At 40.0% G+C, this 21,259-nt stretch overlaps 1 protein-coding gene across 1 annotated transcript; it reads right to left on the bottom strand.

The window, feature by feature from the left end:
- Window positions 1-902: 902 nt before the first annotated feature.
- On the bottom strand, window positions 903-3,382 carry LOC137635275 (serine/arginine repetitive matrix protein 1-like). Its single transcript, XM_068367736.1, has 4 exons — window positions 2,615-3,382; window positions 1,724-2,485; window positions 1,042-1,227; window positions 903-959 (listed from the first exon to the last, which is right to left on the bottom strand). The coding sequence occupies exons 1-4, from the start codon at window positions 3,380-3,382 to the stop codon at window positions 903-905; spliced, it is 1,773 nt and encodes a 590-aa protein (XP_068223837.1).
- Window positions 3,383-21,259: the final 17,877 nt, after the last annotated feature.

Genomic DNA, 21,259 nt, shown 5'->3' with positions numbered 1-21,259 from the left:
ACCATACCTAGATATACCAGTTTCTTAGAGGGCTGCAGGGAGGACTTCTCAAAATTTACCACGATCCCCAGATCCTGGCAAACTTCGAGGAGTCTGTCTCGGTGGCGAAGAAGGGTTGCCTCCGAGTCCACCAGGATCAGCCAGTCGTCCAGATACAGAAGGAGACGGATGCCGATCCTGTGGGCCCACGAAGAGATGATGGTGAATACTCTGGTGAACACCTGAGGAGCTGTGGAGAGACCGAAACACAGCACCTTGAACTGGTAGATCTTGTTGTCTAAGCAAAATCGCAGGCACTTCCTTGAAGACGGATGGATTGGGATCTGGAAGTACGCATCCTTCAGGTCCAGTGTGCACATGAAGTCTCGTGGTCTCACTGCAAATCTGACCGTGTCTGCCGTCTCCATTCTGAACGGAGTCAGCTTGACAAACCCGTTCAGGGTCAAGAGGTCGATGACTGGTCTCCAGCCTCCAGACGCCTTTCTCACAAGAAAGAGTCGACTGTAGAAGCCTGGGGACCCGTCTACAATCTCCTGGAGAGCATCCTTCTCCAACATGGTATGGACTTCAGCCCGGAGGTCCTGCCCCTTTGCCGATCCCATGGCAAAAGAGCTCAACGACACTGGATTCGCTGTCAGGGGAGGTAGAGAGTCTGTGAACGGGACGCGATAACCTAGAGAGATCACAGAAACGGTCCAGGTTGCTGCCACCTTGTCGCGCAACTCTGTAGGCATCCCCCACTAGTGGACATGCAGGGGGATTGCCAACCCTAGCATTTCCGGCCTCGGCTGGTACCTCTAGGGTTCTTGCTTCCCATGGAGGACTTCTTGCCCCTTCTGATCTTGGCAAGAAAGGGCTTAGACACCTTGGGCTTCGCTGCGGTGGTCATCTTCTTTGTGTCCTTAGCAGGACGGGGCTGCTGGACTGCTGGAGGTTTGTAGGGCCTCGATGACAGGGCCCTGTGGATGAAAGAATTCTGGTTGGATTTCCTCCACCTCTCAGCAGTGAGCTCCACGTCCTTAGGCTCAAACAGGCTCTTACCGAGAACGGAAGAGTGTCTGAGCCTGCTAGCCTCTGCACTGGGTACCTTATGATGGAACCTCTCGGCCACAGCGTCCCGACACTTGAGGATCGTATTAGCCCACAAGCTTGAGACTTGGTGGGCCAGAAACTTAATGGTCCATGTGCCCGAGAGAAGAAAGGTTTCCACCGCTTTCCTGGTGCTTTCTTTGGAGAGGTCCTCAGACCGCACCAGGATGCCCAGAGACCCCAGCCAGATGTCGAGCCACAAAGTCGCCTGCATGGCGCACTTGGTGACCTTCTCCTGGCTCAGGATCTCAGTGGCTGAGAAGGACACGTGCCGGTTGGAGAGTCTCTCAAGAGGGACTCCCCCTGTGAGTTCTTCCACGGAGTGGTGTAAGGGAAGACTCAGACAAGACTCCTCGAGGATCTCGAAGTACCTCCTCTGATGGACCCGAGGAGTAGGGAGGAGCTTATTACCGGCACTCAATCTGCTGGAGGAGGCAAGCTCAGAGAGCTGGCCCCCGACCTTGTCTCTGGCACTCTTCATCCCTTGAGACCAGGGCAAAGCTGCACTGGCCCTAGAGGATTTCTGGGTGCCGTAGACGAGGTCCAGGACCGTGTCCTTCCCTTCACGAGGTGGGACCTCAGGGTCTGGTATCCCATTAAGGTTCCTCATGAGGGTCAGGACTTGCCAGAATGCATGTTCTGACTCCTGGTGCTTTCCTCCCGAAGGACTTGCAGCGAAGTCTCCTGTCCCCATTGGCTCTCCCTGAGGGGACATGTGGACATCCTCGGCGGCTCTAGACAGTTCCTGCCTGATCCTCGCTGACGATTTGGGAATCATCTTAGAGTCCTTAGGCTCCCTCCTGGGCGGGATACAGGACTCGAGTAGCGAAGGGGGCAGGCTCTTCTCCACCTCTGGACGAGAAGACCTCTCGGGGAGAGGCGGTGCCATTGGTGAGATGGGGGAGTGTTCCGGCTCATCCGACTCTCCTGAGGAGGGGTAATCCTCCTCCCCAGGTGAGGGCGAGAAAGTCTGAGGGGGAGAAGGAGCCTTGCACAAGGATCTGCGCGGAGACAGAATAGGCCTCGGAGGAGGATCCACGGGAGAGACTCCTCTCTTCCTCTTCAGGGGGGAGGAAGCTGACGCTGGTTCATGTCCCGAATCAGAGAGGGCGGGCTTAATAGCCTTCACAAGGGCTCTGACTAGGGTGCCAAACCAGGGCTGCTGTCTGACAGTCACGCTGTCAGACCCCCCCTCTGGAGGGAAGAGGATCGAGGGATCCATAGGAGGAGTCGACAAACGAGGGTTCGCCTGCAGGGCTGAAAGAGAAGATTCCCTAGACCTGTCCGGGAAGCGCCCCTCCTCCGGCGAGCGCGCTGGTCTGCGCTTGCGGGGAGGGGAACGCGCCGACGAGGAGTCCGCCTGGCGATGGTCGCGCTGGGGCTCGTAAGCCAGGCCCTGGTCAGGGTCACGTGTGAATGGTTGATGGGATACTGGGAACTCGCGTGGGCGGGGGGGGGGGGGAGGGGGGGGGCGCAAGGGCACGTAGGCGGGGATTCAGGAGCGATGGCGCGCTGGCGAAAGCACTGGCGCGTGAGCGCGCAGCAGCTGGAGGGGGAACGTGGTCGCTAGAGCGCGTAGGCAATGGCGAGGGCGTATGACGAGCAGGAGCTGGAGCAGGAGGCGGCCGAACGCGCGGGCGCGCAGTGACCTGGTGCGGCCCCGAAGGGCGCGAGATAACGGGGGCACCTGAGCGCGTGTCCGGAAGAACCGGCCGAGGGTGCATTGGCGCTGGAGCATGGTCGCGAGCGAACTAGATGGAGCGTTGGCGCGGCGGTTGGCGCTGGTGGGATAAGACCGACATACTCGCCTGTGGGCGCATTGGTCGCGCCGGCGATCGTGGGCGCGCACCAGAGTTCGTTGTTGCGGAGGCCTCACAGAGCGCGCCGTTGGATTATAATGCTCTGGTGTTCGCTGAAGGGCAAACTTAGTCGCCTTGAATACATGAACGGTGCGTGTAGCGGGAACAGGGCACGTTACTGGAGCGTCGTGCACGGTTGTATCAGATGCAAGCTCGCGCGGTCTAGAAGGAGAGCCCAGAGGCGGCCGTGAGCGCCCGTGCGCTAACTTGGAAGCCTCCTTGGCGACACGCTGGGATGTAGCAACGTGAGGCCGCGTTGGTGAGCGAGTGGGCGCTGGAGCTAAAACCGCGCGTGGGCGAGTGTCGCGCGTCTCCCCCGACGAACACGACGAGTCCATAGGAACCTCTGGGCGCCTGTGCGCCAGCTTAGGTGCCTCTTGGACCGTGTGCGACAAAGCAGTAACTGGCGGGCGCCGAGGCGCTGGAGGGCGCATGAGCGCAGGTGCCCGCTGGGGCACCGGTGGACGCGTATGCACAGGTGAGCGTAAGAGCGCCGTATCAGGAACTAGGCGCGTATGCGCAGGTTAGCACTGGCGCGCTACCTCAGGAACTGCTGATGGGCGCGGTGGTGCAGGTGGCCTCTGGGGCACCGGTGGGCGTATGCGCAGGTGAGCGTCGGAGCACCATATCAGGAACTGGGCACGTATACACAGGTGAGCGCTGACGCGCTACCTCAAGAACTACTGGAGGGCGCCGAGGCGCCGAAGGGCGTGGGCGCGCAGGTGGACCCTGGCATGTAACAGGAACGGAGGCGTGAACGCCTGAGGGTGAGCGCCGAGGCGCTAAGTCAGGAACATCAGCAACATCGGCAAGCGAGCGCTGAGGCGGTGCCTGGCGCTTGAGGGCAAGAGGCGCAGTTTTGCTCTCAAGCCCCTTCAGGCCTGGATACTGCGCAGTGGCAGTATCAGGTGGCGCGTCACGCGCATCAGGAACTCTGGAAGTAGATGGTCTGGGCGGCAGGTCACAATGTCCCGAAGGGGATCGCGAACGATCCCTGGAGAGGTCTAGTTTGGTAGCTGGCAGGACAGGTGAATGGCGAGTCGTCTCCTCTGCAGAGGACTGTGGTGACGACGAGCCGAAGAGGCGCCTCTTACCCCCTTATAAGGGGAAGGAAGGCCTCTACGGTGAAGGGGAGGATGAGCCTTCTTACTTATACGCCCACGAGGGGCCATGGGATCAGCAAGCTGACCATCGATGGGCATCCGAAGAGGAGTCTCTGTTAGTGAACTCCCCCGAGAGGGAGAAACACCGGTAGGAGAGACCGTGGGACTTAGCTCCTCCCTCAAAGGATGTTCGGAGGGGGAGTCTAAGCCTTCAGCTACCTCAGCCACAGGTACGGGCGTTTGGCTAGACCCACGGGATGTTTCCGTCACCACAACGTCAACTATAGACAGAGGATCTATCTCCGCTGAAGTTGGCGATTGTTTGACGGCCGCACCCAGTTTGATCATGTCAAACAGAGCTTCCTCAGAGGGTGAACCCTGTAGCCCCAAGGAAGCCCAAAGCTGCAAAAGATCATTATAAGACACAAATTGGGCAACTACCTCTCCCTCACCCCGGGATCGGTTAACAGCCCTGCGGTCTACGCTACCACTCGCCAGCCTCTCAGGAGAGGCCGCTCGAGTGGGAGCTTCGGAGGAGGAAAGGGCTACGGAAGAAGAAGTCTTGGGATTTTCTCTCCTCCGAGAAACCTCCGAAGGAGAAAGATCCCTTTTAGCCTTTTTCTTGCGCCGCCGGGCAAAACTCTCCCACTGGGAGGTAGACCACTTCCTACACTCAATACATACATTAGACCTATCACACCGTTGGCCCCTACACTGAGGGCATAAGGAGTGAGGATCCGTGTCCAAGGCCGACATAAAGGTACCACAAGGGCGGCCAGAATGTCCAGGGCACGTACGCATGATGAGTAATAGAGGCCAACTTCACACACACACTGAAAAGAGAAAGCAAACAAAATTATGGCAGTCAAAAACGAGGAGAGCTTAGACACATCTGACGTCTCTCCGAGCCAAAAGTAAAGTGGGCCTTACACCGGTGTGTGTGTGAGGGGGGGGGGGGGGGGGGGTCCGCTAGCTACCCCTCCCTACCCCCGCTAACTAGCGGTGGGGTAGGAAACCCTCGTTAAAACTTTTATGGCTCGTCGTTCAGCTACACCGAAGTAATTACCCCATGTAAATAGCGTGGTTTGTATTTCAGTCACGGAACAATTAACAAATAGAGATATGGACACTATAAGTATACAAATAGAAGGGGATCTGTGCAAAGGTTAAAGGAAGGCTTAATAAAAGTGACATTAGATCTATAATGGTTTAGGGGGACTGACACACTTAGTGATTTCGAAGGCCCAAGATAGAAAAGTGCTTTGGTCAAGTTTTGCAAACAGGAATGATCAAAATCATGGAGACGGAAGGAAGGAGGGAAGAAAGAAAGAAAGGAAGGAGAAAGAAAGGAAGGAGAAAGAAAGGAAGAAAGAAAGAAAGAAAGGAAGGAAGGAAGGAGGAACAGTATGTTAAAAGGAAGAACATTTAAGTTGTATTGTTTAAAAAGTACAATGAAGACAAGATAGAAAGTGGCCTTGTACAAGTTGTGGGAGTTAGTTACTTATTGAGAGGGCAATTTTATAAACTGAGAACAGGGAAAAAAGTTTAGATAAAGTTAATAAACGTAAAAACGTGGCCGTGTTGATATTTTGGGAAGTACCTATTAAGATGTGTGTGAAAATGTGAGACGAGACTTGAGCCAGGATGAAGTTGGAATAGAATTTTTTATACTACAAGCAAATGAATGTATCCCACTAGTAGAAAGAGCACAGAATGCAGGAATAAAACATGTTTTAATGATGTTAATTGTTTTAAAATATTTTATTTTAAGTGGTCATTACTTCTTATATCGTTTATTTATTTTCTTATTTCCTTTCCTCACTGGACTATTTTTTTCCTGTGGAGCCCTTGCTATTGTAGCATCTTGCTTTTCCAACTACGGTTGTAGCTTAGAAAATAATAATTATAATAATAATAATAATAATAATAATAATAATAATAATAATAATAATAATCATCATCATCATCATCATAATAACAACAACAATTTGGTCTATAAACACAGGACACAGGATGTACATTTGGGACTGGCAGAAAGAATTTAACCAAAACATGATGAAGTTTAGTGTAAAAAAAGTTATTCAAAGATTTGAATGATCCTCCAACAGCCTAACAAGTAGGAATGTTCGACTTTTAATGTTCTCACACTAAAAAAAATCTTGTTTAGTTGACCACTTACCTATAATTACTGCAGTGTATATCTACAGCTTGGTTGCTGCTGAGAGTCGGAGAGAGAGAGGAATGGAGAGCCATGATTGCTAACTTCCTTGGGATATGGCACCTGCATGAGGATTATGATTATCTCCCTAGAGTCTTGTGGTCTTCAGAAGGACATTTGTGATAAGGGCCCGAAAGATTATCTTCTTCTATCTTCTTGACTAGTGTGTCCAACTTCTGAAAAAGAAAATGAGTCAATATTCTAGTAATTTTATCCATCTTTGTATTCAGTCATTCCATATAAAATAATATTTGCAGTATTGAGAGATCCATATAAAATAACATTTATAGTATTAAAAGAGAGAGAGAGAGAGAGAGAGAGAGAGAGAGAGAGAGAGAGAGAGAGAGAGAGAGAGAGAGACTTTGTTATAGCATTCGTAAGTAAATGGTTATTAGAAATGTAAACTGGAAAACAAATGCTCTAGGAAACTTATTTCCCAAATGAAAATCACTTTCAGGTTTTTTCTTCAATTACTCATAACTGATTTATTACTACAACAGCAACCAGGTTTCATGTTCCTCTTTGGTCACGAGCTCAGAAAATTACAATGTTTAGAAAGTTCATTGTCATTAGTTACCTCCTACACAAGACAACATAAGTTTACATCTTTACATTTGACATGGTTGGCGAACTACCATGACATTCTTTAATCCTAACTTTTCATTATTTTCCTCTTTTTTTTAAGCTCTCGCCTCCATCGGAGATTTCTTTCAACCTTTTACCTCTACAATGATTTATTTTGAGATCTTCAAAGAAATACGATAAATGGCTATAGAGGTCCTGTAGAGAGTAGGGTTCCCCTGCTTTACAGGACCAGATAAGCAGCACTTAAAGTAAAGTTAGTAAATATTACAGTAGATTTCTTGCAAGCTTTACCTATAGAGTCGACATCACTCTCGACCTTATATCAACACAGAATATTTCTCCTGGGAGATTACACCAATTGTATATTTCATTAGAACTCATTTCTAATTGAAATTAATTGATTTTTCAACCCTATGCGAGATTATATGACTCAATTGATCTTATCCTAATATAATTATTTACTAGATCATCTCATGATTTATTATGACAATGATTAGTGTGTGTAATTTGAATGAAGGTTTTAAATCAACAAATTGAAATTAATTATTATTATTATTGTTGTTGTTGTAGTTGTTATTGTTGTTGTTTTAAATATTCCTTCAGTTTTGGGGAGATCCATAACTATTTGATAAGTATCAAATTGCATCATAAAAGAATGAATAACATCATGTTTAAAAAACTATATATATACAACAAACTACCGATGAATTGGATGAAATGGAAATATAAATTGCATAAAGTGTGGAATTAAATTTTAAATGTTTGGTTGGTAAGTAAGGCTCTATTTAACAAGCATGGGAGAGAATTTGGCATTGATACTGAATATATGGGAGACGGATTGGTAATAAACACACGGGTTTAAAATTCAGGTCAGCATCCAAGATACCTAGGTAATGTTACTCCTAAACTATAATACAAAGGACATTTAGAGCGTTCAATTCTCTCTCTCTCTCTCTCTCTCTCTCTCTCTCTCTCTCTCTCTCTCTCTCTCTCTCTCTCTCTCTCTCTCTCTCTCTAAGTGTTGAGTATGGGGAAGGATTTTGAAGAGACTGTGGACTGTTTTTGGATTTAATTCCAGTACAGAATCATGAAAATGTGCATTGTTTAGCTTTCGAAGAGACCATTCTCTCTCTCTCTCTCTCTCTCTCTCTCTCTCTCTCTCTCTCTCTCTCTCTCTCTCTCGAATTTTCTAGACCATCAGGCTCGGGTTCAGTCACAGGCTCTTGCATTGCTAGTCAACAAAAGACTATCAAATTAACCATCTCATTAACTAACTCCTTAACATTTAACGACCACCTATCAAAGCGAGAACTGTGATAATTCAATTTATTAAGTACCTCAGTATTTGTGCACTGTTAAATTTGTACTTAGTTGGATTATAACTACAACAACAACAACAACAACAACAACAACAGCCGTTTCTAGTCCACGGCAGGACAAAGGCCTAAGACTTGTTAATTCCTGTCTGGGAGTTGACCAGTCTTTTCCTCAGCACGCTGACCAATTATGGATTGGTGATTGTGGGAGAATTTGGTCTGATCGCTCACAGCTTTGCTCATCATGGCGATATGCAAACCCTTTCACCACGTAAAGGCCTCTCCACTGTTATAACATCTCAACAAAGACTTCGAATTAAAACAATAGCAGCACTCGTCCTTCATAACTACCCTTAAAAAAAGTCAAAATACTTTCATTGCTGATTATTGTAGATCAATTAAAGTAATATATTTCCTTACATGGAAAATAGCTTAATGTCAAGTATCAAACTATTTATAACACTACCATTTCCCACAGTCACAAAATTAACTAATATCTAAACTAGTTACAGATGGAATGTAGTACACACACAAAAAGTTTATAGTCACGCCTCCGATTCAGGTTTCTTAGTCCATGAAGTATTAAAGACAGTATTGGCGCTTTATATAATCCTTTGGATCACTAATAACTAGTTTTGTTTCGTCAAAATGACATTGCCTTCGGAAATTTCTACAAGGAACTATTCATCATTTATTAATTTAAAAGGTAATACATTCAATACAAATTTAGCTTATCTTTGCATTAAACTAAATAAGGCTTCTTAATTTCAGATTTAAAAAGAAAAAAGAAAAAACACTTAACGAAGAGCAAATATATTGAAAACCACTTTTCCCGGATTGGTCGAAAAACAGACAAGGAACCCAATCACTTGCAGTAATTGATTATTATTATTATTATTATTATTATTATTATTATTATTATTATGATTATCATTATTATTTTATTATTATTACTAGCTAATCTACAACCCTAGTTGGAAAAGCAACATGATATAAGCCCAAAGGTTCCAGTAGGGAAAAATAACCCAGTGAGGAAAGAAAATAAGGGAATAATGAACAAACAAAATAAGATATTTTAAAAACTGTAACAACATCTAAACAGATATTTTATATATAAACTATAAAAAAGACTTATGTCAGCCTGTTCAACATAAAAACATTTGCTGCAAGTTTGAACTTTTGAAGTTCCACCGATTCAACCACCCGATTAGAAAGATCATTAATTAGTGAACTGAGTAAGCCTGTTCACTAGTGAATGACAGAAAATTATTGATGATATATTAATATGAATTAAGTCGTATCAATAAATGCTCTCCCCAAAAATATTGTCTCTTAAATATCAGAATTACACAAGAAATTCGTCCTAACTTCTTACTATTCTGCAACCAACATAAGTAAACTGAAGGTAAATATCTCGAAGCAAATAAAGAGGAAATACATACTAATTCTAAATCATGGCCCGGTTTCAAAACGAAAGCATTTGATGATAAACATGAAGTGTGTTATACAAAATACCTTGAAATATGTCTACGATAACTGACTTTGTAGGGCCAGAAAAACAGACCGTTAAGTAAACAGATTTTTGCATTTCTTTAGGAAAAGCCGTGATTATTTACATATGTAATAATAATAATAATAATAATAATAATAATAATAATAATAATAACGAGCAAGTTGAGCAACTTGTGCAAGACTGTCCATATCACCTAGAAACACAAGCGTGATTTAAAAAAAGCATACTTTTGAATTCGATTCTTAAATACAGTCATTTAGATTCGTTTTTTTTTTTTTTTTTTTTTTTGCCATATTGTCAAATGTGAACAATCAATTAATTAAAAATTGTTACGCCTGGTTAGATTAAAATAATGATTTTTATAGTATCTACATTCATTTTAACATGGTTAAAAAAATAGAACTGATCCTTTATAACCACTACTAAAGTCAAAAATATATACGCTGATAATTATTATAAAGTTAAAGACAAGACCTCGGTTCAAACAGCCTAATCCACAGAGTATTAAAGACAGCACTGACATTTCATGCAATAATGGGGATTGCCAATTATTATTATTATTATTATTATTATTATTATTATTGATTGATAAGCTACAACACTAGTTAGAAAAGCAGGATGCTATAAGCCCAGGGGGCTCCAACAGGGAAAATAGCCCAGTGAGAAAAGGAAACAAGGAAAAAATAAAAGTATTTTAAGAACAGTAACATCATTAAAATAAATATTTCCTAAATAAACTATAAAAACTTTAACAAAACAAGGGGAAGAGGAATAAGATAAAATAGTGAGCATAAGTGTACCCTTAAGCAAGAGAACTCTAACCTAAGAAAGTGGAAGACCATGGTACAGAGGCTATGGCATTATCCAAGACCAGAGAACAGTGCTATTGTCGCAAATAAAGCTAATCATCATTTAGTAATAAAATTCATTAATGCAAAACAAATTCAATTTCTTACCTTGATACTAAACAAAGACTTAGTATCAATTATTAGTAATTGATACTAAGTCTTTGCTTAGGCTTCCCATTTTCATATTAAAAACTAATTTTTTTTTTTTTTTTTTTTTTTTTTTTTTTTTTTTTTTTTGAGAATTCACCGACAAGGAGTAGGTCCGTCCTCTTAAAGCCCCTATTACACGTATCCGGTTTCCTACGGCCAACCTGGCCTACGGCGCCGTTGGAAAATTCTGGCTTACGGCTAGAGCTATTACACGTATTTGAACGGCAGGAGGCAAGTGGGTCAGGGTGGCACTGTTTGTGGTGGAGTAGTGACATTTCTTATCTCGACGACATTCTCGTTCCTATTGCTCTAGCGTGCTACATGAAGGTGAAAACAAGGAAAAGGAAGATTTGGTTCAAACAATGGCTGCATAAACGACAAAAATACTCTCATGTTAACTTAATGAAGGAACTACCACTAGAAAAAGATGACTGGTTTAACTACATGCGAATGGATCACGATACATATTTGGAACTCTTAAGTCAGGTATCACCTTCAACAGATAAAAAGGACACTTGCATGAGAGAAGCAAATAGTCAACATGAGCGTCCTTCAGCCACTCAGACTGATGTCATACCATATGGTGAGCAATTACACGCTACGTCCTCGGTCCTGACTACGACGGCCGAACGGCCAACTTTAGTACTGGCGAAAGTTCATCCGGCCGGACGTGGGTGAGCTTTCATACGGCCAATTTGCTATCACACGCTCCGGTTTGAACATATGCTAGCGTCATGACCGACGGCGCCGTAGGAAACCGGATAAGTGTAATAGGGGCTTAAAGGAAGAACAAATATGCAGAAAACCAGTTTTGTCTGTTTGGTCGAAAAAACAGGCAAGCCCCCCCCCCCCCCCCTTTACAGTAAGGGTTAATTAGCCATTACTAATAAGGTGATTATACGTCTACTAATAGAATATGAGAAAAAAACAGAGTTGCATACAAAATAAGTAGTCTATAAAGGTTTTCCTAAGATTATCTTCTAAAACTCTAAATAAAAAGCCATGTTTATACTTGTGCTTTTATCACGGTCATTTCCTACTTTAATTTACTTATTTTAATGTATTGGTGGTATAGAGAGTCCCTTTAGATAAAAATTAAGCCTCTTATTCTATCAAACACTTCTGTCTAGGTGCATGTGCTAAGATGACGACATGAGGCCGACTTAATCTAAACTTACACATGACTCATATCTTGGAATACACATTCGAATATTTAGAGAGAGAGAGAGAGAGAGAGAGAGAGAGAGAGAGAGAGAGAGAGAGAGAGAGAGAGAGAGAGAGAGAGAGAGAGAGAGAGAGAGAGAGACTAATTAGTGAGCTTGGCTGGCCAAGGACTTTTAAACTAATGAAGCGAGACAATGGATGTTCCTTATAGCAAAAGAATTGGATATTTTTGTTATAAAGATTGTATGTATTTGCTTTCAAATGAATGGTATTTGTATAATCATACATTATGTATATACCGAGTTATAACAAATAATTCATTTTGGGTATTAGAAAAAATAATAATTCTGTAAGAATGTCGAGTTGTTCACTGAATTATATTTTTCGTCAACTAACGAATCTCTCTCCAACACACATCACCTGAAACTCTCGGTTCCTAATGAAACATTTTCAATGCCAATAAATTGACCAAATTACACAATTTCCCCACTATCTAATCACCATCGTCACATACACAAATTTAAAAATGTGAAAAGAATCTTTTAACAAATTTCTTTCCACATTAAATCAAAGTATGTGATTAAAAAGAGTTCTGCCATTTTTTTTTTTTTGATAAAACATTGAGCAGATATCAAAATGATACGACCCTCTTATTTCAATCACGGGAACAAAACATCCATAGAAAAAAGGTATTATGAACATTTGATTTGGAATCTAAAATCTAGGCCTACGGCTATAGGCATTGGTAAAATCCCCATTCAATTTACAGTAACAACTACAATTAAAGGTGATTACAGTGTGCCTAATTGGAACTCGAACTACACAGCTACAATTATACACCATCTTATCGTTAATTGACAAGTTAAAGCCACATCTGGAAACGATCTCATTTAATAACCATCACACGCTAAGGCAGCCATTTTGGGGAACGTCTTTTATAAAAAAATTTCTTTGCCAATGAAAGACCCTTAAAGAAATTCGATGGTTTACTATCACACATGGAAACCTACTACACATATAATATATTCGAATCTCCAGTATTTTGAGTAATAAAATATCATCGAGAACGTTATAGAAACAAGAAAACATTGTAAAGTATGTCCCTTCTTACAATTACAGCCTTCATTGTTCACACAATCACAAGTAAAAAGACAATTCCTTCTTCCTCTCTCTGTGTCTGGGACAAAAAAAAATGAATCTTCTTCTACAGTCTACACACTCTGGGACTTCCCTAGACGGTCCCTAAAAGTTCCCTAAATCAGAATTATTCTCTCCAAGTAGTCTCCAACAAAAAGGGAACCTGTAGCTTACTAAATACTGTACTATGTATTCCTGTATCTTCTGTAATTATGGTATATTCTGTATTTACTTTTAATTATGGTATTTGTGAAACCGCAAACAGTAAAATTTAGTTTTTGAATGATGAACTCATATTCTGATTTCAGTTTGTGCTCTGAAAGATATATTAATCAAATTATAATTGTCATGAATGTCATATCAAAGGAAAACAATAAAAAAGTAACTAAGTCATTCTCGGTCATTACAAATCTTATTGAAGACTGAATTATTCTTAAGTATTTAGATAGTGTTTTGCAATTATCAGAAGCATGGGGACTCCCACACCCAATGTCCCCAAAATCCTCTAAAAATTCCCAGATTTTGGGACATATTTCCCCCCCCCCCCCCCAAAATGGCCATCTGGTTAAAGAATTGCTTTACCCAATCAGAACACTCCACCATAATCTGTGCTTTATAGCCTTTATATTCAATTATCTTGCTTAGGATAGATATCAAAATATTCTTACGATAGATTAATTGAATTATAATAGGATTTTAGAAGATATTCGCATGAATTTAATTTAATATTTGATTGATATACAGTTTACGAGTGAAATTCATAAACAAGTTACCCCTGCATCAGCGGGCTTAAGTAAAAGAAAACGGCGTAACTTTTTATGTAGAGAAAACTTTAAGGGTAACTATGATATATTTAACCACCACGATTTTTTTTTTTAATCTTTTGTTATAAAGTTATCTTAGCAAATTTGTGAGTTAATGCCTTTGGGAATATTATCTTCAATAACTTATATAGTTGTATGGTACAAAATGTGCAAGATTTACTTGAGAATAATAGAAATATCACTGTAAAATGAAAGTAGATAGTATTTTGAAATCTAGGATTTATAGTTTGGCTTTAGACTGCATGTAAACTAGTATTAGCCTATGTTTGTTTAACTATGTTTATAAATATTCATTTTTCTTTTGAATGAAGGGAGATGTTATGCATTTACACTTCTAATAGTTTTCATGAGTCAAAGAAGTTGAACAATGTAACTGTAACTTTCCTCAGGTATTTGTTGTCACGTTCACCCCCATGGGGAATGGAGAGTTTAGAAATGAAATTAGTTACTAAAGTTTGGTTAAAGGTTTCTATGTAATTTTCTTGAGCACCAAATGGAATTGGGAATGCATAAAATTTTACATTAAAAGCAGCTGCTTATTGTCATGTTTAAATTAGTTTAAAGATCTAAAAATTATGCACATACTTATTCTGGTTGAACGTTTTGGTGTAGGTGCACTGTATACTTCTGAATAGACTGCTATTGAAGTATTATTATTACTAGCTTATAAGCTATAGTCTTAGTTGGAAAAGCAATATACTATAAGCCCAAAGGCTCCAACAGGGAAAATATCCCAGTGAGGAAAGGAAATAAGAAAACAAATAGAATAGTGTGCCGGAGTATACTCTCAAACAAGAGAAATTTAACCCAAGACAATGGAAAAAGACCATAGTACGGATGTTATGGCACTACCCAAGACTAGAGAACAATGGTTTGATTTTAGAATGCTCTTCTAGAAGAGCGGCTCAACACAGATGATGCCAATATAACAAATGTCACTCAAATATAGACTGACGTATTGCTATAATAGCGAATATAGCATTTGATAATGATAAAAACTGACAAACATAAGATGAAACTCAAACTGCATTAGAATAATTAATTTTAATTTTGGACACTAAGCATTGGGCCACACCAGCAGATACAGTAGGCCTATAGTAGTCTAATGGCAGAAGAGGTTGAAGAGTTCTCTTGCCTGGGTATACATTCCGGCAAACTGTTATCTTATATTTCTTCCTCTAATTTTTTTTTCAAAGTTTATATAGTTTATACGTGAAAGATTCATTTCTATGTTGTCACTGTTCTTCAAATATTTCATGTCAATCGTTAGTTATTTCTATTGTAGTTTATCTATTTTATTGTTTCCTTCCCTCACTGAGCTATTTATCCCTTTTGGAGTCCTTGGGCTTATAGAATCCTTCTTTTCAAACTAGGGTTGTAGCCTAGTTAATAATGACAATACTAATATAATATTCATGGGTGGACTTAACACCAAAAGCAGTAATAATAATGAAGACAAGATTGAATATGATAGATTTAATAAAAAAAAAAAAAAAAAAAAAAAAAAAAAAAAAGAGGGACATCCAAATGCATAGGGCACAGACATACTGTGCATCAGGTATCATGTAAATCACACTGCCGACTCTTTTAACTTTGGTATTTTCTTGACATTCAAAATGAATTCAAAGAACAAACGACTTCCTTTGGAATGAAGAGGTGAACTACTGGACATTAAACATCACCCCAAAAAGACTTAGAATTCCAAACTCCTAGACACTCTTAAATACCTGTATGATTAAAAATGTTAATGATTTAGGAAGATTGATGGCTGTACTTTGCATTGAACAAGAAACCACCATCTGTTGATGAAATGACTTACCGGGATACCTAAAGCTTGTGTGAATCCTGGCAGAAAATTTTGCAGACGCCAGCATTGAATGGTGGTCTGAAGGCTACTGTTCTTTAAAGGTCGCACATGAATGGAAAAAGCAAGGGACAGTGACAATGCCCTAGAGACTGACCTTATGTACATATGATAAGTACCCAAGCTCCCTCTCCACTCAAGCGAAGACATTGGAGGGTCAGACAATGGCTGCTGATAACAGAGCAGGTAGACTTATAGACTTCTCTCAAACTATCTATCCTTAGCTCACAAGGGTGACAAGGTTCTAGACACTACAAAAAACTATCAGGGTTAAGCGGGCCTCAAACCCCAGTGTCAGCAGATTACCAAGCAGGATTATGTTCAATAGGTACAATAGAAGAAAATGCCTATTGATGTGGAAAACTGCTATGCTTTACTTTATGCAGGAAGATGATGCATTTTAAATGAAATGGCCTGGCTAACAAATGTAAGCCATGACTTACTTACGCTACAGGAGGATGGCAATGTAACACCAGAACATTTTGTGGTGTTTTCGCAACCTTCTCCAGGCTTCATTTGCACAAGAAAAATTGCCTATCTATAGGTATTAGGTTAGTCAAGGTACCAGCCACCCATTGAGAAACTACGGTTGAAGAGTTATTGGGTCCTTTGACTGGCCAGTCAGTTCTACATTGGATTCCTTTCTGGTTATGGCTCAATTTTCTTTGCCTACACATACACTGAATAGTCTGGCCTATTCTTTATACATTCTCCTCTTTCCTCATACACCTAAGATAACCAAATAATTCTTCTTCACTCAAGGGGTTAACTACTGTACTGTAATTGTTCTGTAGCTACTGTACTTACCACTTGGTAAGGGAATGACACTCTTTACCTATGGTAAGCAGCTTTTCAGGAGAAGGATACTCTAAAATTAAACTAAAGTTCTCTAGTCTTGGGTAGTGCCATAGTCTCTGTACTATGGTCTTCTAGTCATGGGTCAGAGTTTTCTTGTTTAAGGGTAAGCTCTGGCACACTATTCTGTTTCCTTATTTCCTTTCCTCACTAGGCTATTTTTCCTTGTTGGAGCCTTTCGACCTATAGCATCCCTCTTTTACAACTAGAGTTGTAGCTTAGCTAGTAACGATAGTAATAAATATGTTCCAAATTAATAGCAATAAATCTGTAACATGAACTAGACAACCATGATTGGTAGTTAAATCAGGATACAGAGGACCATGTCCACTTAGTTTAGGCCTTGCAAAGACATCCCACCAAAGATAATCTTAGATATCAAAGCCTTTTATCAACTCCACGACCTTTGCATTAAATACATCTATAACCTACAAAGCATTTCTTACAAAGTGAAATAAAAGAATAGTTAACTCTAGTGTAACATTGCATCATTTACTGATAAACTAAAGGGATAACTTTATCACAAACTCTATCAATGAAAAATAATAACTTTTTTTTTCTCAAGAAACCATAGAAACTTAAGGCTACCAATCACTAAAAAAAAAAAAAAAAAAAAAAAAAAAAAAAAAAAACAGTATAATTATTTTATATTTAGGAGAGCACTATAATACAATTGTCAAGCCCAAGGAAAGAGGAAAATGTACGGTACATTAAAAATGGATTATATAAGTAATATTCTATACAACCTGTAATTCATTAAGATTTACTCGCACTCTTCTATTTCAATGTTTATAAAAAAAAATTCACGGGCTTTCGATTGCCTTACTATACACTGATGAGGTATTCATAATATGAGTGTCTAGATTTTAGCAAGAGGTTAAAAGGAAAAAAGCATCGATCGAAGGAAAAATATGTCTATATAGAATGTGCCTCTCTTTTTTATAACCTGAAATTTCTTCTGTTAGGACAAAAAAAAAGTTCTCAACTTTGTGACACAATATTTACTTATGGCAAAACTGCTGCGATGTCCGAGTGTACATTCTCCTTTGTTAACTAGATCCTACGACAGAACTAGTGTTTCCAGCACAGCTGTTACTTCTAAAAAATGTAAGAACATCTGTGACTCAACAATTGGACAAGTTCCTGAGAACTAATTATAGTGAATCTTGAAAGTAGCACCCCATTCAAGCAGACACATCACATTATTATCATTATTAATAATTATCATTATTATTATTATTATTATTATTATTATTATTATTATTATTATTATTATTATTATTATTATCATTATTATTATTATTACTAGCTAAGTTACAATCCTAGTTGGAAAAGTAGAATGCTTTAGGGATAAGGGGTCTAACAGGAAAAATTAGCCCAGTGAGGAAAGGAAACAATGAAATAGGTAATCTACTGTCTATAAGAGAAAACTTACTCGTTGATTTAACACCTTTGCTACTGGTGCCACTACTTTTGCACATTTGAGAAACTTCTCAAATTGAAAAAAAGAATGAACTGATAAATTCTCTCCTGCAACATACATCCTTTGGACACCAACTGTCAGTGGGAGAGAGGGTGGCCATATATATAAACATCAGGTGAGTATATGAATAACAAATTTATCACTCAAATTCCATTCATTTCTATTAACTTTTCCTTGAGGTATTTCCACGAACCTAAGTGAAGTGGAGCATGAGAACAATCACCAAGCAGGACAACTGAAAATATCCCATCCCTTCCTTGATTGCATCTCAGGACACAGGAGTATGAAGATATGAAATGGGTAACATTACTCGAGAACAATTTTGGCTCTGAAACCCCGTAACAGTGGAATCACGATACCCTTATATTGAAGACCACTAGGACTGAGGCAACGTAGCACTAGCCTACTCTTTAAGCTGATGCTAAGAACAAAATAAAGTTTGTCAATGTCTGAAAGGATATCCTTTCTATAGGTTAAAACCAATGGGGGAATATTTATTTACTAGAGATGAATGGCAACTGATTGTGCCGCAGTGCTGATAGGCCCTGGTGCTATCTCGAGTCACCTTGGTGCGCGTTGAGGTAGTGGTAGTACGGAAGTCAGCCTATGAAGCTACATTTGTGGTGGAAAACACGGAAGGGTGGGCTGTAGCACCTTAAGTCTACCAACCAAACTCAGCTATGTCCCTTATCAGGCTACCTCACAAAATTGGGGAATATGCCATGGTAGATAGAATTTATTTTACAAAACTAATCTTGGCAAATAGGTGTATCACATATCTATATTTCACTGTTACTGAAAAATTCCATTCACTGCCCTAGCTTGAGGATCTTGAGCTAGAGAAATAGATGATATTTTCTTTCTCATAGGTTACAAACATGTCTATCAAGTGCCATCTCTGACCTTTCCTTATGTTCAGATACATTTGATGTAAGATCATTCTATGGGTAACAATTAGTCCTTTTTGTTTAGTCAATACACTAAACATTTTTATTCCCAAAGATATAAACTGGGACAGGGGCCAGATTTCCCTATCCTTCATCTTACATAAAAAGTTCTTCAGTCAGAAAAATGAATGTGTTACCATCTTGACCATCTTGTTTCTTGATGTTGTATATGATGAAGTTGATATGTTGCTAATGTACATCTATCGCCATTCCTTCAGTAAATCCTCTGAGGGAACTAGTACCTTGGATAGCATTATTACTATCTGTGACTTCAATTGACCAAGTTCCCCACAGATGATGACACACTTTCATTTCATCCTACCATCATAAAAAAAAAATTATCTTACAACTCAAAGATGTTGATAGGCATCCCACCGACCAAAAGCTTTGTCGACTTTTTAATCAGAGCACAATCTGTTTTTGGATCTTTCCTGGCATACACATTTCTTTTCATTCCTGGTATACAGTTTCCTGAGATTTCCTGACCTATCCAAAACCAGCTTCAAATAAAATTGAAAGGATTCAACCGAAATAAAACAAGAGGGATCTATAAATAGTTCAAGAATTCTTCTGCTTTTGGACAAACTTACTATTAATAACTTTGACCAAAAGCACAATTTCAACGATTATATTTTGGAAAGAAAAATTTACTGTTAAAAATTTTGACCAAAAACACAAATTCTTTTCAACCATGCCTGAAAAAGAAACAGGTTCAAGTTAATCCAAAATAAGATTGAGATCAAATCAAACAGTAAATCTTGAAATTGACTAAAACCTCAAGCCTTAATACCAGATCAGCATGATAATTTCCTATGTCTTGAAACTATAATTCTAGGTCTCTCAGTGGAGAACCTGGTCAAAGTTAGTTACTAGTTACTTGAGAATAGAAACATTTAGAACCATCTCCAACAACCAGAAGCTTTCGGAACAAGAAAAAATTACATAAGCCCGGAGAAACAACCATAACTCTTTGTATTCCTCCTTTTTATAAGTTATCCAGTTTGTGTACATATGAAGGAAATGACTTCATAACTGGGTGGAATTTGTGAATGACAACAAACATCCCTCTCTCAACACTAACATCAACCATGGGTTGAGTTAAAGCAAGACTCCAAAAAAAAAATGGTTTGTTCCACTTAGTTATCTATTGTAAATTTTTATATCTTAAAAACATTAACATTAAAACAGATATTTCCTATATAAACTAAAAAAAGTCTTATGTCAGCCTGTTCAACACAAAAACATTTGCTGCAAGTTTGAACTTTTGTGTGGAAAATTTTGACTACTTTTTTAATTAGATTATGAAGGTATAAATCAATTCTTATGGATAAGTTAAAGTAACTTTCATGAAATTCCTCTTCTGAATGTAAGGTAAATGCCTGAACCGACAGTACAGTACATCTACACCGGATTTATTAAATTCATCAAACCAAAACGACTAAACGACTAATTTTAAAATTTCCGGAGATGGTATTCCACATTGTTAACGCAAGACTTGGCTGTAAGCAACACACATTAGTTCTGTCATCTGTTTATATGAACAAGGACAATCATGAGCATGGGATCCCATATATCCCGCACCCTGTACAGAATAATCGCTTTACAGTACCATTTCTTTTTAGTTCTTTCTAAAGTCATACAAAAGCAAAAAATTTTCCTTACTCCTTTTAAACTGTCTTATCCAAACAGGTAGATGCTCTAAGAAGGGCTAACAAAACCCGTAAAAAGATAGAATATTCATAGAACATACATACGCTCTGCATAAAAGCAGTCAGAGATGATAAAAGATTACGCCTATACGAAAAACTCAAAACTAATAAAACTCAAAGAACAATCAGGTGCATCATGACAAAAGTATAAAGATTCATCTTATATAAGAACATCGTCATAGAAATCGCATATGCCAATACATTGATGAGAGGATTGAAGTCATTTTCCCTGTGGTCTTATTTCATCCTCTGCCCTTCGAAGCATTTTTTTAAACATCTATTTTACTCTTCATTAGAGTAAAAAAATATTAAATGACCATCATGAGCTTTGACTGGACTGCAATTCATATGACAATTGTTAATAAAAGAAAAAAACATCTGCAGAATATGTCGGTGGGAGTTTTCTTTAGATCGACGCAGACAGATAGAGAAGACAGTGGGCCAACCAACGCCGCCTAATTGTTTCTATACCATAATAGAGTCTTAAAGGTTAAAGGTGTCTGGTTTTAGTTCCAGATTTATCAGAACATATGCTCACCAGAACGTCAGGCAGGAAAGCCCAACCCCCAACTACAGTGCCCAACGACAGCAGTGG

The sequence above is a fragment of the Palaemon carinicauda genome, unplaced genomic scaffold (assembly GCF_036898095.1).
Source record: "Palaemon carinicauda isolate YSFRI2023 unplaced genomic scaffold, ASM3689809v2 scaffold11, whole genome shotgun sequence".
Classification (NCBI taxonomy): Eukaryota; Metazoa; Arthropoda; class Malacostraca; order Decapoda; family Palaemonidae; genus Palaemon; species Palaemon carinicauda.
This window is presented reverse-complemented; position numbering and strand designations above follow the sequence as displayed.

Coding starts and splice junctions, on each gene's coding strand:
- LOC137635275 (XM_068367736.1), bottom strand. CDS start 3,382: ATGCGCCCTCCAGCGCCTCGGCGCCCGCCAGTTACTGCTTTGTCGCAC. Junction 1,228..1,723: donor AGCACCAGGAGTCAGAACAT/GCATTCTGGCAA, acceptor ACCTCTCCAAAG/AAAGCACCAGGAAAGCGGTG. Junction 960..1,041: donor CAGACACTCTTCCGTTCTCG/GTAAGAGCCTGT, acceptor TTTCATCCACAG/GGCCCTGTCATCGAGGCCCT.